This window comes from Botryllus schlosseri, chromosome 1 (genome assembly GCF_051294905.1).
Source record: "Botryllus schlosseri isolate E-star chromosome 1, Bs_hap1, whole genome shotgun sequence".
Taxonomy (NCBI): Eukaryota; Metazoa; Chordata; class Ascidiacea; order Stolidobranchia; family Styelidae; genus Botryllus; species Botryllus schlosseri.
Genome location: NC_137236.1, coordinates 36,108,236 through 36,127,606, shown reverse-complemented (window position 1 = coordinate 36,127,606; position 19,371 = coordinate 36,108,236). Strand labels below are relative to the sequence as shown.

At 39.1% G+C, this 19,371-nt stretch overlaps 1 protein-coding gene and 1 long non-coding RNA gene across 3 annotated transcripts in view; one reads left to right on the top strand and one right to left on the bottom strand.

Moving 5' to 3' along the window:
- The window catches only part of LOC145448535 (uncharacterized), a 123,565-nt gene extending 106,548 nt beyond the window's left edge, over positions 1 to 17,017 (top strand). For both annotated transcript variants that reach the window (XM_080326946.1, XM_080326952.1), the window contains 11 exons: positions 464 to 540; positions 1,905 to 1,992; positions 3,331 to 3,448; positions 5,106 to 5,204; positions 5,892 to 6,014; positions 7,220 to 7,348; positions 8,455 to 8,580; positions 10,682 to 10,751; positions 12,476 to 12,648; positions 14,897 to 15,009; positions 16,826 to 17,017. In XM_080326946.1, coding sequence (XP_080183072.1) covers positions 464 to 540; positions 1,905 to 1,992; positions 3,331 to 3,448; positions 5,106 to 5,204; positions 5,892 to 6,014; positions 7,220 to 7,348; positions 8,455 to 8,580; positions 10,682 to 10,751; positions 12,476 to 12,648; positions 14,897 to 15,009; positions 16,826 to 16,921 — 1,212 coding nt within the window. In that variant the 3' untranslated portion in view covers positions 16,922 to 17,017. The remainder of the gene's footprint in view (positions 1 to 463; positions 541 to 1,904; positions 1,993 to 3,330; positions 3,449 to 5,105; positions 5,205 to 5,891; positions 6,015 to 7,219; positions 7,349 to 8,454; positions 8,581 to 10,681; positions 10,752 to 12,475; positions 12,649 to 14,896; positions 15,010 to 16,825) is intronic.
- Positions 16,963 to 18,864, bottom strand: LOC145448595 (uncharacterized). The gene is made up of 2 exons (XR_013917973.1): positions 18,581 to 18,864; positions 16,963 to 18,212 (listed from the first exon to the last, which is right to left on the bottom strand). It is a non-coding gene; the product is annotated as an uncharacterized LOC145448595 (long non-coding RNA).
- Positions 18,865 to 19,371: the final 507 nt, after the last annotated feature.

Sequence of the window (19,371 nt, the reverse complement as noted above, 5' to 3'; positions counted from 1 at the left end):
GATATCATGTCATATTGAAATGAACCCCAATATTTTCGGCTGACACTCGTCAGGGGTAATCGCCGCAACTAGTAGAGAATTGGAAAGAAATTTCATGCCGGTGACGTCATATTTTGTGATACCGTTGTTGATATACTATGTTATTTCCAATTTTCTACTAGTTGATGACGATTAACTCTGAAAATATATTGGTTCATTTCAATATGAATGATTCTGCTCAATTTAGTTCAAGCAAAGTTGTGAGCTGGTTCAGATTCGAGATCAGCGAGCCGTGGTCTTGTGAACCACGCTCAGTAGCGATTCAAGCCCTGGGATTCCCAAGCTTGAGACCTCGGCTCGTCGACCCTTCAACACCAGTTCAAACTCAAGCTCGAGTTTAGGATACGTTGTATGATACACACACGTGTAACCAGCGTAAGTTAGCCTTTATATTGAGTTTTGATATCCTCTACGTTTCAATCAGGACGTGGACGAATGTGCGACAGGAAACGGAGGCTGTCTGCAGAGTTGTAACAACACGGTTGGATCGTATTATTGCACGTATGTATGGGTCCTTACTCTGATTTTCTGTGTGTTTTTGAGCAGACCTCGGCATTGTGCGGCCCGTGGGCCTAATGCGGCCTGTGACGCGACTCTGAGCAGCCCGCGAGAAGTTACTTGCAATTAGGACTCTAAAACCGATTTAGTAATGTGAATGTGTAGACAAAAACTTCTGTATTAGCTGATCTGAAAATGCGTCAGCTTTGAAGTCTAGTCTATTTATGTACCGTGATTACTAGGGCGATTTTTTTTACCTAAAAAATGGAAGATTTTGACCTGAAAAATCAAAATTTTCACATTTTTTGACCCAAGAAATCTTAATTCTGACAAAGTTTTGACCTCAAGTATGCAAATTAGGTGTCTTTGCACATAATGTTGGAATTGTACTAATTATCTTCATTTCTGGTTGGATCTGTCTGTCCTTACGAAATAGTTTGACCTGAAAAAACTTTTGACTGAAAAAACTGACAGATTTTTACACGAAAAAAACTTCATTTTAACGAAATCGGGACCTATGCAGAATTCCAGTAGTTACATCACGCAACATTATAGGAATAATCAAAATTTGACGTAGTGCAATGAAATATAGGCTACTTTCTTACATTCTCGGTTTGAAAGTGTCTGTCCTTACCAAGTAGCTTGCCAAGAATGAAGAAAGAAGGTCAACAGCAGCAGTTGTTGGCTGGCAACACTGAGTTTGTGCATACACTGCTGGTGTTAATTCTGACAATGTAGTCTACATCACACTTTTTCATCATGCGCTTCTTAATATTAGAACCATGCAATGATAACACATTGAGCACAACACCATGTCAACCTATTATGATTCACAACGAGCAGAGAATGGGCCGTCTACAACAGTAAGGCTATAAAGTAGGCTGAAGCTGCATTGTGTCAAATGATAAGTTCGCAGACAGTGCAAACATCTACAATAAAACAAACTGCAGGCTTCAAAATAATTTTCACTTTATAAACAATTTTGACAATTTATTGACCAAACGCTACAATTTGACCTGTCACAAAAATCGCCCTTGTGATTACGTTTGCATAACTTAGGTTTGTCGCGAGATTTGTGTGAGTAATCCACGCTCAAAATAAAGCCAATATAGAAAACTATGCGGTAGCAATTATAGTTGAAACTTAAGTTACTTTTTCCATATTCAAATCTTGTTTGTTGCCAGCCTGTGCCTTAACCTGTTACGATGTTTCGTCAAGCAATGAAGGATGCGGCTGAATCGGCAACTAGAACTAGAACTACTCAAAAACAGTAGTTAATTGTCCGTTAACTAGCTAGATCTCCCTCCGCTGTGAAGTTTTCTTTATACCAGTTTTAAGTTGTAATTAATCACTAATTTGTATTGCAGCTGTTTCTATGGGTACCAAAGCCAGGACGGGGGACAGTGCGAAGATATCGATGAATGCTTGGAGATGAAACCTTGCGATCATTCAGTGGTGCGTTAGTAACAGCCAGATGCCTTGGTATTAAATTCGTTTGACGCCGTTACGATAGTCCACTGTCCACAATGGTTTTTGACCTTTAGGGCACGTGATATCTTGTGATAGGATGCTGTGGTCGCTCAATTTGTTACTTTGAATGACATGCTACCAAAAACACACTCTATGACATGAAAATAATGGAATTTTTATAAAAGTTGATTTTCTAGTACTTGTGTACAATAGGGCTGTTCAATCGTAACTTTTTTTTTCAAACCTGCTACAATTGTTAGGTTTTCCGACAAAAATACGATGCACAATAAATTTTACTGAATTCATTAAAAACATTTTTCTGTTATAGCAATGCTTCTATAGCTGGGGTGTCAAACTCAAATTGCCAACCAAAGGATTCCCAAATGTTACCTAGTGTCCTTGCTTTTCACTAGGATGCTTTATTATAAAGCATATATAGATAATACATGGATCATGGGTATTCTATTCTAGCAAGTCGCAACACCTTTATTCGCGAACAATCGACTTGACAAACTATGATGATTGTCCGCTGAATACAGTTGACAAGACAGTTATAAGTTGTTATTACTTGGCATATTTCCACGTTCCTTTTGCTTGAGTCGTAATCTGGCGTTAGCCCAGCGTATGCGCTGTGAGGAATACAAGATATTTAACTGTAAATGCGGACGTATGTATTTGGGTCATTATTATTAATTCGCAAGTCCGCTTTCTCCACCCAAGTCCGGGGACCTATTGGTTGGGAAGTGACACATAGCAGTGCGATCATAGATATTTGAATTACATATTTGTGAAAGCGTAGCAAATATATTTCCATGCAAATGGCATGTACAACGGTTTTCCATTGGCGTTTTAACTTCTGTGAATAGCTAGTATTGGTCCATTTTTCCATGAAACTCTGAACTCAGTGTGCACTTTTTGTCTTCTCGAACTAGAAAGAGTGAAACCAGAACGCTATGGTCTGGTGGTTACAATGTGGCCTATGAGCATGCTCGACATTTGCTGTCTTAAGGTAAAATTTATCGAGAGTATTTCCTGCAAAAAATCTTCACATTCATTACAAATGTGCAGGATATAATCAATATCGCGGGCCGTATGTTTGACACCCCTGTTCTATAGGTTGGAATCGACCAAAGATTGGTGTACATCGATTTTTTTTTGCAATCTACCGAAGTTAATTTGAAAAGTTAATTTTGAACAGCGTTAACGTACAATTTCATGTCTTTGGCAACGATCTTAATACCATCCAAGCTCTCTTCACGATAGCTTTCTTGTTTTGACGAAATTATTACCCTGACACAAACTAATATCGACATCGATTTCAAGGACTCTTCGTGTTCCAATTTTGCCGGTGGTTTCTCGTGCGAATGTCCGCCAGGCTACGTTGTCGTGAACGGAACCGTGTGCCAGGATGTCGACGAGTGTGCCGCCAACGTTTATGGAGGTAGTTGAGACTTTGTATATGATCGCGATACTCGTTGGCAATATGGTATGTATGCTAGTGTTCACAAACTAGAGCTGGAGCTGCTTGTGAGGATGAACTCTAATTAGGTATGAACTAATTCTAATTTAGTTTAGAAAAACCTGCGTAGCTACAATTGTAATTCTAATCTAATTTAGAAAAAATGTGTAGCTATAATTCTGATTGGAAAATACTGTATAGTTATAAGTTTAGTTTTAGCCTAATTTGGAAAAAAAAACTGTATAGCTATAAGTTTAATTCTAGTCTACTTTGAAAAAAAACTGTGTAGCGACAACTCTAATTCTAATGTAGTTTGAAAAAACTATGTAGCTACAAGTTTAATTCTAGTCTAATTTGGAAAAAAAACTGTAGCTATAAGTTTAATTCTGGTCTAATTTGAAAAAAAAACTTTGTAGCGACAACTCTAATACTAATGTAGTTTAAAAAAACTGTGTAGCTATAACTGTAACTCTAATCTAATTTAGAAAATACGTGTGTAGGACAACTCTGATTCTAATGTAGTTTGAAAAAAACTGTGTAGCTATAGCTTTAATTCTAATCTAATTTGGAGAAAACGTGTGGTGACAAACTCTAATTCTAATGTAGTTTGAAAAAACTGTTTAGCTATAGCCCTAGTTCCAATCTAATTTGGAAAAAACGTGTGTAGTGACAACTCTGATTATAATGCAGTTTGAAAAAACTGTGTAGCTATAGCTCTAGTTCTAGTCTAATTTGGAAAAAACGTGTGTAGTGACAACTCTGATTATAATGTAGTTTGAAAAAACTGTGTAGCTACAAATGTAATTCCAATCTAATTTTGATAAAAATGTGTAGCTATAATTCTGATTGGAAAATACTGTATAGCTATAACTTTAGTTTTAGCCTAATTTGGAAAAAAAACTGTATAGCTATAAGTTTAGTTCTAGTCTAATTTGGAAAAAAACTGTGTAGCTATAAGTTTAGTTCTAGTCTAATTTGGAAAAAAAACTGTGTAGCTATAAGTTAAGTTCTAGTCTAACTTGGAAAAAAACTGTGTAGCTATAAGTTTAGTTCTAGTCTAATTTCAAAAAAACTGTAGCTATAAGTTTAATTCTAATCTAATTTGGAAAAAACGTGTGTAGGACAACTCTGATTCTGATGTAGTTTGAAAAAAAAAAACGGTGTAGCTATAGCTCTAATTCTAATCTAATTAGGAGAAAACGTGTGTAGTGATAACTCTAGTTCTAATGCAGTTTGAGAAAAACTGTGTAGCTATATCTCTAGTTCTAGTCTAATTTCGCAAGAACTTTATTCAATGACCAAGTTTTCACGATTCCAGTAATTTTAATTCTAATCTAATTTGGAAAAAAGTGTATAGCTATAATTCTAATTCTAATCTAATCTGGGAAAAACTGTTGCTGTAATTCTAATTCTTGTCTTAATTTGGTAATATAATGATTTGAATAGAGTGTCTATTTGTTCGACTAACGAAAATATACGCTTTCACGTCTTGAGTAATATTTTATGCAAGAAGAATGCCTACCACTGTTTATGCAAGAAAAATTACTGGCACTGTTTATTTCAACAATGCAATGCCATGACACTGCTTAGTATTAGCGTATCCGAGTGTAAGATGACAAGTCTCTTATTTGGTACTCAGGATACAGCCACGGGTGTCAGCAGCAGTGCGTGAATACCGTCGGGTCATTCCGATGCGAGTGCCATCCTGGATACGTCACGATTGATGGTATCTGTACAGGTAAATTTGGCTTACATTAGTTTTTAATAACGGACGCAGCCATGGCTTGATTCCACAAGCTATCTCGCATGATGACTGAAACTTCAGTCAATTTACGTGATTATTCCACTTGTACTCAAGTCATTATTGCCCATGGCGTGGTTCAAGTTTCGTGTATCTGGACCTATAACTGATGACAGGCCCAGAAACAGACTTTTTCCTGTTTCAATGAAAAATAAACATGCGAAGAGTGAGAAAAATGATTATATTATGAATGTGAAGTCTTCGATATCACCCGATATCACGATATCAGTATCATTACAGCCCGATCAATGTCAGATTTGTAAGCAATATCTCGATATATTCAGCTGATATTCAAAAGATATGGCATCTATAGTTTAGGATGCATTTTCAAGACTTAACATAATTGATTGGAACATCTTTGCACCCTTTGCTGTGCTTGAGCATGAATTAAGCTAGTAATGCTACATCTTGACACCTACACGCTATAAGATATATGTCAATATCTTAAGTCTATTGGTTGCGGATTGTAGTTCTATGAATCCCTGCTAGCCATGCTAGAATGCGTGACCAAGTGTACTCTCCTTGCATTGCTGTTAAAGCTTATCTCCAAATTTTGATTTGTAGCTGAGCTAAGCACTGTGTGCAATGATGCGTAAATTACGTATGTGCACTCCATGGTTACAGATATCAATGAGTGCTCACAGTCACTGTGTCAACACAATGAGTTATGCAACAACACTCTGGGAAGCTTCACTTGCGGGTGTCGCAGCGGATTCTACCTTATTGACGACGGCCGTTCCTGCTCAGGTATATCGTTGTCTTTTTTGGCTGCATTTTTAGTACTTGTATATTGCACTGCACCATGTAAATGTAACACCGTATATACAATGTTCTCTCCAATTCTTCACTTTACTAGTTGCTTATGATTGCTCCTGACGACTGCCAGCCTAACATAATCGGGTATACTTCAATTTGAAAACAATATTTGATTGGTTGGTATATCAGGATATGAAACAAGATATAAGTAACTGATGAACAGAGATTTGGAATATCGATAGGCTTACCGTACTATGACTATAGGATGCATTACATATATATGGGTATTTCGCAACGCAGGAAATCGACTACAATATCTAGACATCACTTAGCTATGATATGTCTGAGCACAGAAATACTTCATTCCTGACCACTTTTGATTGAAACATGGCTCTCCATCGCATGTCTATTTTGTGGTCGTTTCTGTACGCTATTTCTTATTAAGTGTCGTGTACATGTAATTCAGAGCTCTTGAGTCATACATTTTTTTCAAATTTTATCGGGTTCTTGATAAAATTGTTGGGTGGCCTAAAAATTCGGTACACACCAATTTTGACTCAATTCCAATCCATGGAAGCAATGCTGTATAAGAAAAAAGTTTTTGACATATTTAATAAAAATAAATATAAAATTTATTCAAACTTGTTATGCTCAGCCCATGAAATTGTTCGGTTTTCGGACAAAACGACGCACATTAAATTTGTGTAAATTCCAAGTGGTAGAAGCGCAGTTATCGGAGCACAAAATTTTCGATTCGGAAAAAAAATAGTATTTACAGTGGAAAATTCTTTACTTTCAAATGATAGTTTTACCCACCGTGAATGCTATGATTTGAAATCCTAAATTTTGAACATCAATCACTTCGCTTCTACAGGTTTGAATTGAGCCAAATTGACAGTGCATCGTTATTGAGGACTACGTGCCAATTTCATGCGGTACCCAGAAAGATTTGGATAAATTTTAAGGGTGTTTTCATTAAATATGTCCAAAACTTTTTTTCGTATATAGCAATGCTTCTGTAGGTTGGGATTGAACCAAAAATGGTGTGCAGCGTTGTTTTTTTAGGTAATCTAACAGTTTTATCAAGTAACCAGTAAAATCTGAAAAAAATACGTTGATATCGTACGGTCCTAGTGTACATGTGGCTATTGTTCGATTCTTGTACTCTAAAAAACATCTTGTTGCTTCCAATCAAGACGTCGACGAATGCGCTGCGGAAGGAGGTTCCGCGTTATGCGATCAGATATGTCTCAACGAGATCGGGAAGCACAGATGCGGGTGCCACGAAGGATATGAACTTTCCGCCGATAATTACACATGCGCTGGTGAGCGTGAAATATCTTGATCCTCTCTCTCCATCAAACATATGGTACAGAGGTTCTCATACTGGGGGTCGTAAAAAACATCTTAGGGGAGTTGTGTAGCCGCCTGAAAGAAATGACGTTTCTTTAACCGGGTTACACACACCGAGAGTGTCAGACTGCCTGTTTATGGTGAAACACTGTACCATGTGTTGCTAGTATCGATCGAATTAATTGCGAAAAAACGGCCACCCATGGCTTGTTCGAAAGAAGACATCTCTGTTGCAGTGAATAGCACGTTACAATTCGCACTAAGTATACGTTGTGGACTCTATAAGGAAGTAACCAAAATGTGTCCCTTTTTACAACGAGGTTATCGCGTCTTCTTGATTTTATATAGACGGTCGGTTCACCTGCCTCCGTCTCACTTCGTGGCACAGTTGGTTAGGCGTTGACATTCCGAATCCAGCGGCATGTTACTTGTTGGTTTCGCATCCCAGCAAGGTCGTGTTTTACAGTTTTGGAAAGTGAAGCAAAATTTTTCGGAAAAACCCGCCTGTACCAGCCTTCGTAGCTTTTACATGTAACTTGTTGGAGGCGAGTTTTAGGCTGCTTTTAAGCAGTTTCTTATAACACTTGTACCATTGTGAGGCAAACCCAAAGTAAACAATGGACTTTCTTCTTCGACACCATACAAAATAATTTGTTGCAGCAAACAATACATTCATGTTGCCAAATTAATTCGCTCGAAGCTTTTCGACTGGTTCTCTTCAGGAGCGAACACCAGTAAATGAGGTCAGCCAAGTTCGAAATATAGTAAGAATTTTGTTGTTGTGACATAATATTGACAATATTACATATATATATAACAATATACAATATATAATATTAAAGTTCGATACTTCGAAAAGCCTATTTGAAATAACATGTCCCACACTTCTAAATAAATTTAGAATTTGATGTTTTATTTCTTTAATTAAATGGAAAAGCTCCCAGCTTCCTGCATTTTGGAATTGAGGTATAAAATTCGAATATATCTGGCGGACCGGCAGGAAACTTGCACAGAGGGCAATCGAGAACCACTGCTATATACTTTCGTTTGCCTGAAATACATTTCAAACGCGTTTCAGATGTGAACGAATGCCTACGAAACACCTCTGGCTGCAGCGACGGCTGTGCCAACATGGACGGGTGGTTCAGATGCTACTGCTTCCAGGGCAGGGAATTCGGCGAAGGGAATAATAAGACATGCGTGGGTGAGTCTTGTGTAGGAACGACCAGGGCTGTAGAGTCAGTTCCTTTTACCAAGTCACAAAGCTCCGAGCCGCAAGTCAATCTCACTTTTGAAGTTTTGACTCGATTCAAGTCGATACATTTTCACTTCATCACCCAATCAACTCTGAATCCAAGTCAGCGAGCAGAGGGTCGAATCCGAGTCATGGTATTATAACTCGAGTCCCATTCCAAATTATTGTGTTGTCGGCTCAGTTTCCTGTTAAAGTCTTGTTAAACTTACTTTTTATAACTCTGTTTGGTGATATCGAATGGTTCGCATTTGTGATGTACTAATTTTCCTCAGATTTAGCAGTTTCTAGTTGCATTTTCAAGTACAAGTACCAATACACGAAATCCCAATAGTGTGGTCACTTTACTATTCTTTGAAATTACAATGAAATGTCGGTCTTGGCTGTCTGAGTCTAGAGTCATATGACTTGGTTCTAGTAATGCGCAATGACTCGAGTCCGAATTGAGTCAATACATAGATTGGCTCGAGTCATTTCCGTATTTTGAGAAAATGACTCGAGTCAAGTCGAATCGTCAGAAAATCGTGACTCGAGTCATTAGAACCCTGTCGCATACTTTTTAAGTGATGAATTTCGTACAACTGAAATTGGTTTTGAGATAAGTTTAAATTTGAGTGAAATCCCTGAAAGTATCGGGGATATAGTCTCTGTGTCGGCATAACTGAGTATATTTTCGAAACTGGCTGCCATCTGTGGGTTCATTAGTCATTTGGTGTTAGTAGAGAAGATTTGTCCGGCAACTTAAACAGTGGCCAGCTCCAGTTAATTAATATTGAATAGTAAATCCATATTGAAATGAACCCGAATATTTTCGGCTTACACTCGTCAGGGGCAATCGTCAGCAACTAGTAGAGAATTGGAAAGAATATGGTATATCAACAATCGCATCACAAAATATGACGTCACTAGCATGAAATTTCGAATACGTGAGCGTTCGATGTACTGTTTTTAGATGGTACGCGAACCTCATGCTGGTGACGTGATATTTTGTGATACGATTGATTATAAACAATGTTCTTCTCCCTTCTCTACTAGTTGTAGACGATTACCCCTGACGAGTGTCAGCCGAAAGTATTCGAGATCATTTCAATATGAATATACTATTTAATTTTCTCTACCTCAAAGAAGCTCTTTAACTGGTAAATAATATCAGGCCTACATGATTTCTCAACCTTTTAAAAACTGCTTGAGTACTCTCCCGATCTTTTCTATGTCTAACTGCATTCGTTTTGACTGGTCTTAGAAATAGCTGCATATATCTGTAATTGAGTAAAAATCTAGAGAATTACTTTCACTCAGTACGGTACCAATTCAGACTATTTTGACCAGTGGTTCCCTACCTTTTCGGATGTCGGAGCCGCATAAAAACACTCAAGTCAGGCTACCCATAACGACAATTTGAAGGTAGCTAGGCTACCTCTGGCTCTCACCATCCAGCTTATTCAAAAGCATGCACAAAGACTTCTAGAGATTCTATATCGGTTATTTTAGCATCGAAAGTCGCAGATTGGCGAGTGTTATACATTGAAATAAACTGAAATTCCATATCATTACTACAACATACTATTAATGCGTTATGTGATAGCTGTCCATACAAACCAGCACTTTATGCACAAGTTCGTGTGGGATTATACGTTGAGTAATATTTGACTTGTTTAAATTTATGACCAGCAAAACTCAAGATGTATCCTTGTCTGCCGGGTATTCATCCATGCATTTGACGCTAGTCTGCAAGAATTCTCTTTCCCGGTTTTCAGAAGCGGCCTTGGACGGCTTTAGACATACTGTAACTAACTACTATCCCTCATTTTAGCATTGGTATACAGAAATTGACCATAACTATTCATAGAAACAAACAACAACTGTCGTTCATTATATTTTTGTGGCTTATTTAGAGGTCAATCAGAGCCGCAGTTGGGAATCACCGATTTGGGACCATCTCCAACAATCGATATACCTTTCCAATATTGATTCTTTTGTGCGCTATTCATTTCGCTCTGGTGTGACGCATCATACTCACTAATGTCATAGGTCTTTGTTTTGCATATCACAGATATCGATGAATGTGCCACAAACAACGGTGGGTGCCATCACGTCTGCCGGAACACACCAGGATCTTTCAGGTAGGACAGGATGTTATTTATTTCTGTCTTTGATGTTTTTTGCGGCATATGCACAGACTCATGATATACATTCACACGATCTGTGCATATGCATACCATGCGTGCATGATGCGCATATGCCGCTGCACAAGGTATAAGGCACAAGATATAGCCTTGTAAGGTTTCCTAAGTCTTGCAACACCCCTTCCAAGCTAACCCGGCAATAATGAACGCCAAACGGGGAAGTCATGGAAGCCGGTGTTCCTAATCAGGTCTTTGGTCCAAGGCTTTCTTAGCGACAAATCAATGTCAAACTGCGAAACGATTTTACCAGTCATCCGTACGAAGTACTGCAAGCAGAGGTGGTCAGTGACTTTTACTTTTTAAAAGCGCTCCAGTTGGTTTCGCCTATATTTGAGCAGGACTCCACAGCTTAACTTCCGCTTTCACTTCACTATATATTTACTTTGACCACTTCTGGATATATTTTTGAAAGTACTGCCACCAATTAGAAGTTCCAATTCGAGTAATTGGTGTTTTCATATAGGTAGGGAATACCGGCGAAAATATGTTATATCGGTGTCGGCCCAAACCTTTGATGTAAGTCAGACTCTACATAAAGCAACCGGTATGGTATGATCTTAGTTTCGAATAGCGATTCCCAACCGCAGATTGACGTCTAAATATGCCACCAAAAGTATAATAGACTACAGTTGTCGTTTGTTTCTATGAACAGGTATAGACAATTTCTGTATATGAATGTGAAAAGAAGGGATATTAGTTGTGTCTAAAGCATTTCAAGGCCGCTTCTGAAAACCGGGAAAGAGAATTCTTGCAGACTAACGCCAAACGCATGGATAAATACCAGTCAGACGAGGATACCTTGAGTTCTTCTGGCCATAGACCTTTATATATCGTCTCTGTGAAGAGTAAATTTCGACACGATTTTACTAACATAAAAATAATGGCTCACAGTCAAGTATAAATTGAAATAAGTCCAATATTACTTAGCGTATAATTCCCGCAAACTTGTGCATCAAGTGCTGGAATGTATGGTTGAAGAACTAGTTGCCTGACATATGAGCATGCGACACAATGGAAACGACAGTTGAGCATGTTACTTGATAACCCGAAAACCAACCCGGAACCGAAATATATCCCTGAAATTAACCCTTATATATATCCTAACCCCGAGCCTTACCCTGGCCCATCCCCAAATCCAACCACTGATCTAAGCTCTATCATCATAAATAGACACTGTGACGTAATAGCAGATCTTTCACGCAATGGTAGAATTTGAAAGTGGTGGGATAGTGGAGTTTGCTCGGTAATTTCGGGTTTTTGGGATAATTTCAGAGTGAATTTCAACTTTTCAAATCTGAGAAAGATATGCGGCCCTTCAATAGTGCCAAATACGGGATAGATCCAAATTTCAAAACGATTTATCTGTTAAAAGTTTGCTGCCCTTCGATCCTGCTTTTTTAAATTCTCTACATACTCGATCACTCTTCAGACCTACTGTTTCCGATTCCATTTGAATAAGTATTGTAACAATTCTGCTTCCACTTGCACACGAAGGTTTTTGATGAGATACCATGCTGAACACGACCGAGATTCGAGCGTCCCTGCTCAGTTATAGATGATCTAACGATAAATTCAATTTGGCACTGAAGTTGTGCACCTCCGAGATCTCTTCGATTACCTATAAAAATAAGCGGAAATCACACCCCACGTTCCTCTTACAGCTGCAGTTGTTTGGATGGGTATGAGGTCGGTGCCGACGAGAGATGCCACGATATAAACGAGTGCGCCACATCAAACGGAGGGTGCGATCAAAGCTGCCACAACTTCAACGGCACCTACAATTGCACGTGCGAAGCGGACTTTAAGCTGGGAGAAGACGACCATACGTGCGGCCGTGAGTATACGACAATGTTCGATGCTTTGAGACAGCCACACGCTGTGCATGCAGCATTTTAATAATAACTGAATCGGCAATCAAGTTAAGTTCGTATCAATCTTCAGAATATTCTCAATAAGCAGAAGAATGGTAAATTTTCGTTCAATTTTCCTGTTGCATATTCAGGAAATTCAGGAATTAGGTTAGAATTGAAATAAGAACATAGAAACATTTCACAAATTAGATTATACCGGCATTATGTTCTAATCATTGTAACTCTAATGACTCTGAAGCACTGCGACTATATGTGCGCATCAGAATTAGAATGGAATGCGTCGTTTCGCGCTATGCTCTTCCCTTGCAAAATTTTCAGGAAGAGCACTGAGTGCATTAGAGTTGAAGTCAAAGCATAAAACAATTCACTATTCGGTTAGAATTGGCTTACCGTCATTTTTCTCTAGCTTAGGGGTGGGCCGACTCTAAATATTTAGTTATATTCTCCGGGGTAATAATTTTATTTCCGAATTGAAAGCAATGCATTACATTGTTTATAAATCCTGTTCAGGAATGAGTTGATTATTATATAATGAGAAAGTGAAGGTTAATTAACAAAAAATTGTATTTATTTTCCGTTCCATTCGATACATTCCAAACTCTCTTTAAAACCCCTATCCACGTTTTTCTATTAAGACATTAAAATGTATATTGGGGATACTACAAAGCTTATTGTCGAGCTTTTTGGAGGTACAGAACTTCAACATACAATTGAATATATTCATATTGAAATAAACCCGAATATTTTCGGCTGACACTCGTCAGAGGTAATCCTCAGCAACTAGTCAGCAGGCCATTTATTCTGCCATCGGCAAACTTCTGTTGGATAATCCGATTTGCGCGAATAATTATCGTGATGCCAGATTTCGCGTCGTCACTTCCATTTGTGTGCCTTGGAGTCGACTTTTATCGAAACACACCAACCCAAACTCTGTCAACAAAAGGAGTTTGTGTACCACCTAAAGATAGTACATTGAGCGCTCTCTCTTTCATGCCGGTGACGTCATATTTTGTGATACGATTGTTGATATATACAATGTTCTTTCCGATTCTCTACTAGTTGCTGACGATTACCCCTGACGAGTGTCAGCCGAAAATATTCTGGTTTATTTCAATATGAATATACTATTCAAAAGCTTATTGTCTTGGTCGCTGCCTTTGTAACAGTGTGCAGCTTGGTGAAATCGCCGTGTTGAGCGAAGCTTTCAGTTTTATTAGTGCTCCATACCTTGTTTGAATTTCAGTTTGACATGCCCGTTCATCATCTATTGATGTCGATATCTCATAGTAAAAACGGGCACTGATTACCTTGTTTTACGAATTAGGGATTTGGAAACGTATCATGTTACAATTTGAAGCACAGACCGTGTAATACGTAATGTGACAATGGTAATAAATAAGAATTGAACTAATAAACTATGTGGAAAGAGTGACTTCTCGTGACTTAAATTGTTACGGCATACTTTGCTACATTTGCGCTTCACTTTGAATTTGGATTACGCCAAGGATGTAATGAGTCGTGTCATGACTCGAATCACGGATTTCTGATCACTCGACTTGACTCGAGTCATTTTCTCAAAATACGGACCGACATTTTATTGTAATTTCGAAGAATAGTAAAGTAACCACACTATTGGGATTACGTCTATTGGTACTGGTACTTGAAAATGCGACCAGAAACTGCTGAAAGCGAGTAAATTCAGTACGTTATAAACGCGAACCATTCGATATCACCAAACAGAGTTATAAAAATTGGGTTTAGCAAGATTTTAACTGGAAACTGAGCAGTCAACACAATGACTTGGACTCGGACTCGACCCTCTGCTCGCTGACTCGGACTCGGACTTGACTCGGTGGTGAATTGAAAAGGACTCAACGTGACTCCAGTCAAACCTATAAAAGGTAGATTGACTTGCGACTCGGAGCCTTGTGACTCGCTTAATGGTTAACACCCTGGATTACGCAAGCGAGGAACGTAGGCTGCGTAATCGCGGCATATTAACGAACAGGCTTTCAAGCGAACCAATTTCTGTTCTGGTTTAGTTTATACTGCCTATCGTTTTATTCCAAGCAGCGATACTCAAAAGTATGTTTTGAATTCCAAGCAACTTTCGCGGGCCGGAGTTTGCGCAGGTCTGCTCCTGCTAGCCTTATTAGTCAACTAGAATCATTTAGTTTACCAGGTTAGTTCACGGCATTATTTCTATGTCAGACTGCCCAGACTGTGCAACATTTGAGAAACTGCAAGCTGACGTCGAGGAGTTGAAAGCGAGTCGAATCAGCGTTCAGCAATTCGAGGGCGCCTACCGTAGGATGGCTGTCCAAGTAAGTATAGTATACAAACGCGTTCCGTCATTATGTTCACAGGTTAGGCGTTTTTTTTTTTGACATGTCAAAATGAGTCAAAAGTTTGTCGAAATTGTAGCGTTAGGTCAAAAACTTGTCAAAATTGTTTACAAAGTCAAAATCTTTTTGCCACATGCATTCGTCTGTATCATAAACGTTTGCACTTTCGGTGAGCTTGTCATTTGACATTTTACAGCTTGTAGCCTACTTTACAGGCCTACCGTTGTAGACGGCCGATTGTATGGTCATTGTGAATCATAAACGGCCAAATGAAACAAATAGGTTGACATGGTACCATGCTGAACGTACCGCAATATCCTAACTGAAGCAAGACTGCGTGAGCATTGGTTATAATATCAAAAAGCGCGCGATGAAAAATTGGGATATAGACAACATTGCCAGCAGTGTACGCACAGCTTCAGCGTTGTCAGTCAACAACTGCTGTTGACAATATTGATTCCCCCTAAAATTTCAAAATTTCCTCGAAGTGAGGATTCCCCTCCCCCCGGTTGGGAACCTCTGAACTAGCGATATATAACTATTGTTAATCCTCCCACTAGCTGTGGCTGACAGAAGAATGAATACATTTCGCTGATAGCTTTTACTAATATCGCTTTACAGAACTTTGTATATGTTTAATGGTTAATTGGTTATATACAGTATTGAATCACGAGGACAGTAAATTATTTCATGAGAGTTATAACCGACCTAAGAAAACATTGTAAACTGGCCTTTGCTAAAAATGGTCGAGTACCGCTGACGTAGGCCAACAATGTACCGGTAAATCATTTCATATCACACAACAGATCACCAGTAACTCGAACTCGAACTAGTCACTTTCTAAAATCTGCACCCAGAAATAGAACTGCAACTACTCACTTTTCAAAATCCGTAGCTAGAAGAAGAACTAGTCACTGTCCAAATTCGGCAACTGGAACTAGAACTGGTGAATTTCCAAAATCCGCGACTAGAACTAGAACTATAGTCACTACCAACAATCCGTAACTAGAAATAGAACTAGTCACTCTCCAAAATCCGCGACTATATCCATGAATACAACTACCCAATTTCCGACAACTAGTGCTAAAACTAAAACTACTCAATTTCCAAAATCCGCAACTATATAGAACTAGTCACTCTCCAAAATCTGCAACTATAACTATGATTACAACTACTCCATTTCCGAAATCCACAACTAGTACTAGAACTAGAACTACTCAATTTCCAAAATCCGCTACTAGAACTAGAACTAGTCACTATCCAGAATCCGCAACTACAAATAGAACTAGTCACTCCCCAAAATCTGCAACTATAGCTATGATTACAAACAACTACTCTATTTCCGAAATCCACAACTAGCACTAGAACTAGAACTACCCAATTTCCAAAATCCGCGACTAGAACTAGTCACTCCCCAAAATCCGCAACTATAACTATGACTACTCAATTTCCGACATCCACAACTAGTACTAGAACTACTCAATATCCAAAATCTGCAACTAGAACTAGAACTAGAACTAGTCACTGTCCAAAATGCGCAACTACAACTAGAACTACCACTATCCACTTTTCAAAAATCCGCCAGGAAAACTAGAACTGGAGCTGCTCACAATCCAGTAATTAGTTGACCGTCAACTAAGGAGATAGCTGGTTTAGTTTTTACATGTTCTCTTGTAACCTCTTGTAATTCGCGCCGAACGTGTAGTAATTTGGAGACAAGATGGCTCTCTGCCCGTTTCGAGAATAAGAATCCCTATGTCCTCCAATGACTAATCCTTTACCCTGCACTTTTCAGATATCGCACCTACAACGGCAAGTGTACATGCTCAGAAGCCAACTCGTCGAAAGTATTCCCGGTGATCGAACATTCTTGAGTCGTGTGGGCGGGTAGAAGTATCTCTGTTTACGGCGGATGTATATGGACACACGATATACAGATATCAAATTGTATTCTCGGTAAACAATATAAAATATCAGCACATCCGTAGACAGCGTCGCGTATACTTAAAATGCAGACATAGAAAAATGCAGGACAAGATGTGAGGGCAGAATAATTGTAACGTGGCATGGTGTCGACCAATGATACCCTGGCAGTCAGTCCAGATTGGTGGTAGGGCTTATGGTTTGCACCGGAAAATTTTGATCCAATGTTCCGAATGCATCTCCCTATACAATGGGCACGTTATTACTATCGATGATATAACAGCAGTAGGTGAAGACAAGAAGAAAACTCTGGGGCCAACGCGAACATTGAACAATCCCAATGCATTTGGTTTGGCACTAACAACTTTGACATGCTGTCCCAAATAATCTGTTATAGCGAATAGACCACAGGTGATAATTGGTGCAATAACATGAAAGTTTTGTCCGGTTAAATTTGTGCCGAATGAAGATGTAAGAGTGTGAAAGATTGTCACCACGATTAAGTTGTAACGGTTGCAGCATAACGTGAACACCACTTGGTTATGCGCAAGACATGTGAACATAACTCAGAAAAGTACAGCCCACCGATTGAATTATTGTAAATACTATGTCTACAAACATATTACCGTAATGCAAGGCGAACTGGAGAAAATGGAATGCATGTGTGTAGTCGTGATAGGTTATCTACTCCAGCGCTAAAGATATAGATTACTTTATTAGGACGAGATGTTGCCATGGCAACAATTTAACCCACAGGGAAAAGTTACAGGAGATAAAAACTGGCAGTTTGACTATAGATTACTAATCTACGGATAGATACGCAACTCCTGGTCTCGTATTGCTGAGCAATCAAAAAATAGCGTAATTTGTAGTGCTGTAGCTTGCGACCAGAGCGCTGAAATTTAATATAATTGGTCTTAAGCGAAAGCTGCTGTCTCACTGATTCCGCAAATACAAATTAAAATCTTTTCAGGGCAATGCAACCACCCCTAAACAGCCCGCAAAGTCTGAAAATCGGCATTGTTTTAACGATGGCAGCGCCGCGACACAATGAACATAACAATGACCAATTTCGTCAAGCGATTGTTCGGAACGATGCCGATTTTGAGACTTTCAGGGCTGTTTTAAGGTGGTTCCATCGCTCTGACAAAATTTTAATTTGTATTGCCGGAATCAGTGCGACACCAGGTTTCGATCAAGACCAGTTCTATTAATTTTCAGCGCCCTGGCCGCCAGTTATAGCACTACCAATTATTCTGCTTTTAGATTGCTCAGCACTAAGAGTAACTGCTTGCCCGAGCGTAACGACGGGTTTTGCGGGAGTTGTGTATCTATCCGTAGATTAGTAATCTATAGTTGGACCATAGTGTCCTATATGGCGTCGACTCAGACAAATCTCACTCCTCAGTGAAATTGTACCACGTCACAATTTCCATTTGGCTACAGGCAATTTGACGGTCATTTTTGACCGGCTTGCCGAGCATTAAATTTGGTAAAACTGGTATCAATCGAAAGCTGACTCCGCACTGATTACGAAAATATAAATTTTATTCCGCTCGTGGCCCTGAAACTCCCACAATCAGCCTCGATTTTTTCATTGTTATGGAGATTGGCATTGAGACGCAACAATGCTATCTGGCGAAACGAGAGAGTAGCTCGAGAGAAAAAGAGCCAGACAGCATTGTTCGGCATTGTTGCGTCCCAATGCGAATCTCCATAACAATGAAAAATTCGAGGCTGATTGTGGGAGTTCCAGGGCCACGAGCGGAGTAAAAATTATATTTTGGTAATCAGTGCAGAGTCAGCTTTCGATTGATACTCGTTTTACCAAATTTAATGCTCGGCATGCCGGCCAAAAATGACCGTCAAATTGCCTGTAGCCAAATGGAAATTATGACGTGATACAATTTCACTAAGCCCATTTACATGGTCGTTTGGGTCAGCTTCGAAGCTGACTCGTCAATCCGACTCTCTCGTTTTTGAAAAAGAGAAAAAGGCAGACGGCTTCAATCCGTCTTGAGCTCAATCCGTTCCGCAGAGTCGCTTGGAGACGACTTGAACAGCACCGGTACTTGAAAACGAATCCAGACTACAGCAACACACCAACATTTCATGTTCGTATTTCACGAAACCGGCACGTATTTGAACTGGGTGAATATAAAAGCTCTATCAGTACATGATACTGCTTTTATAATATGCACGTGGTCTTATTTGTTCAGCGTCACAACTTATGAAGCGGGTACAGCCAACAATATAACTTGCCTAACTAACTATCAGAAAGAATATATACACGGTGTATTTGGTCATTTCAGGAATTGTGTTGAAGTATTTCTGGATATCTCAACTGCCGTAGCATATTCCCGAGCTGAATCACAAAGTGCTGCGTATCACTCGAGATGCGATAAACATGACCATGTA